This window comes from Penaeus monodon, chromosome 29 (genome assembly GCF_015228065.2).
Source record: "Penaeus monodon isolate SGIC_2016 chromosome 29, NSTDA_Pmon_1, whole genome shotgun sequence".
Lineage (NCBI taxonomy): Eukaryota > Metazoa > Arthropoda > Malacostraca > Decapoda > Penaeidae > Penaeus > Penaeus monodon.
Genome location: NC_051414.1, coordinates 21083948 through 21084789, shown reverse-complemented (window position 1 = coordinate 21084789; position 842 = coordinate 21083948). Strand labels below are relative to the sequence as shown.

The 842-nt window shown below is 45.2% G+C and overlaps 1 protein-coding gene across 6 annotated transcripts in view; it reads right to left on the bottom strand.

The window, feature by feature from the left end:
* Positions 1-542, bottom strand: part of LOC119592010 (vascular endothelial growth factor A-like) — a 6434-nt gene extending 5892 nt beyond the window's left edge. The window contains exon 1 of one of the 6 annotated variants that reach the window (XM_037940792.1): positions 234-542. In XM_037940792.1, the coding sequence (XP_037796720.1) occupies positions 234-265 (32 nt within the window). In that variant the 5' untranslated portion in view covers positions 266-542. The remainder of the gene's footprint in view (positions 1-233) is intronic. The other 5 variants (XM_037940790.1, XM_037940791.1, XM_037940789.1 and 2 more) reach the window with 5 other exon arrangements.
* Positions 543-842: the final 300 nt, after the last annotated feature.

Genomic DNA, 842 nt, shown 5'->3' with positions numbered 1-842 from the left:
ACTTTAAAATGATCGCCAAGGTCTTAGTAACATCACATAAAAAGGGAATTGTAACCACGAGAAAATATTTTAAGGCACATATTTTCTCTTTCCCTGAGAAAATACCCCCAAAAAAGAAAGAAAAAAATCCAAAATGTGCTGAACACTCACGAACTATAATACATCAAAGCCAGAAGAAAAAAATGCGCAGGATTCCATTTTCACAAACACAGAATCACGTTTTATCTCCTCACCTTCTGCTGCTGATAATAAGTGTCACCGACATCTTGGAAACAAGCAATTAACTCTCACTAAACCGTCACACGAGATTTGCAACACTGCCAATCACGTTTTTTTCACTATTCCGCTTTTAATAACTTTTTCTTTCTGCCGGTAACAGAGTTTCAGAATCTTTTAAATCACAAAGTACGATGCCACAAAGTCTCGAGGGAGCGGCACGTCTTACACCGGAGAGGAGCGGAGTCCAGATAGCTGGCGCGGCGTCTGGCCCGGAGGTAATATACGCCCTGGCGCGCCCAGAGGCGTCCGAAAGGCAGTCGGGAGTGGGTGTCTAGGCGTCGGGGCCTCACGTCGTCCTCTGAGCGGGGTGAAGGACTCGCTGCTTTTAAATGCTGTTGCGAAATGAAGGCTGAATTAATATCACTTCGATTGCCTTGCCTGCGAAAATAACCCCGTTAATCTGTGCCGCATCCGGGAAACGATTTTGAACCCGCCTTGGCGTCCTTCGGACAACCACATCTTATAAACAAAGTTGTGAACCACATGTAACCTAATTCAGCGAAATTCTCGTCACATTTATCGGCTCTTAGTCCCTAAGCGAAGGTGCTAACTAACCCCCTCCA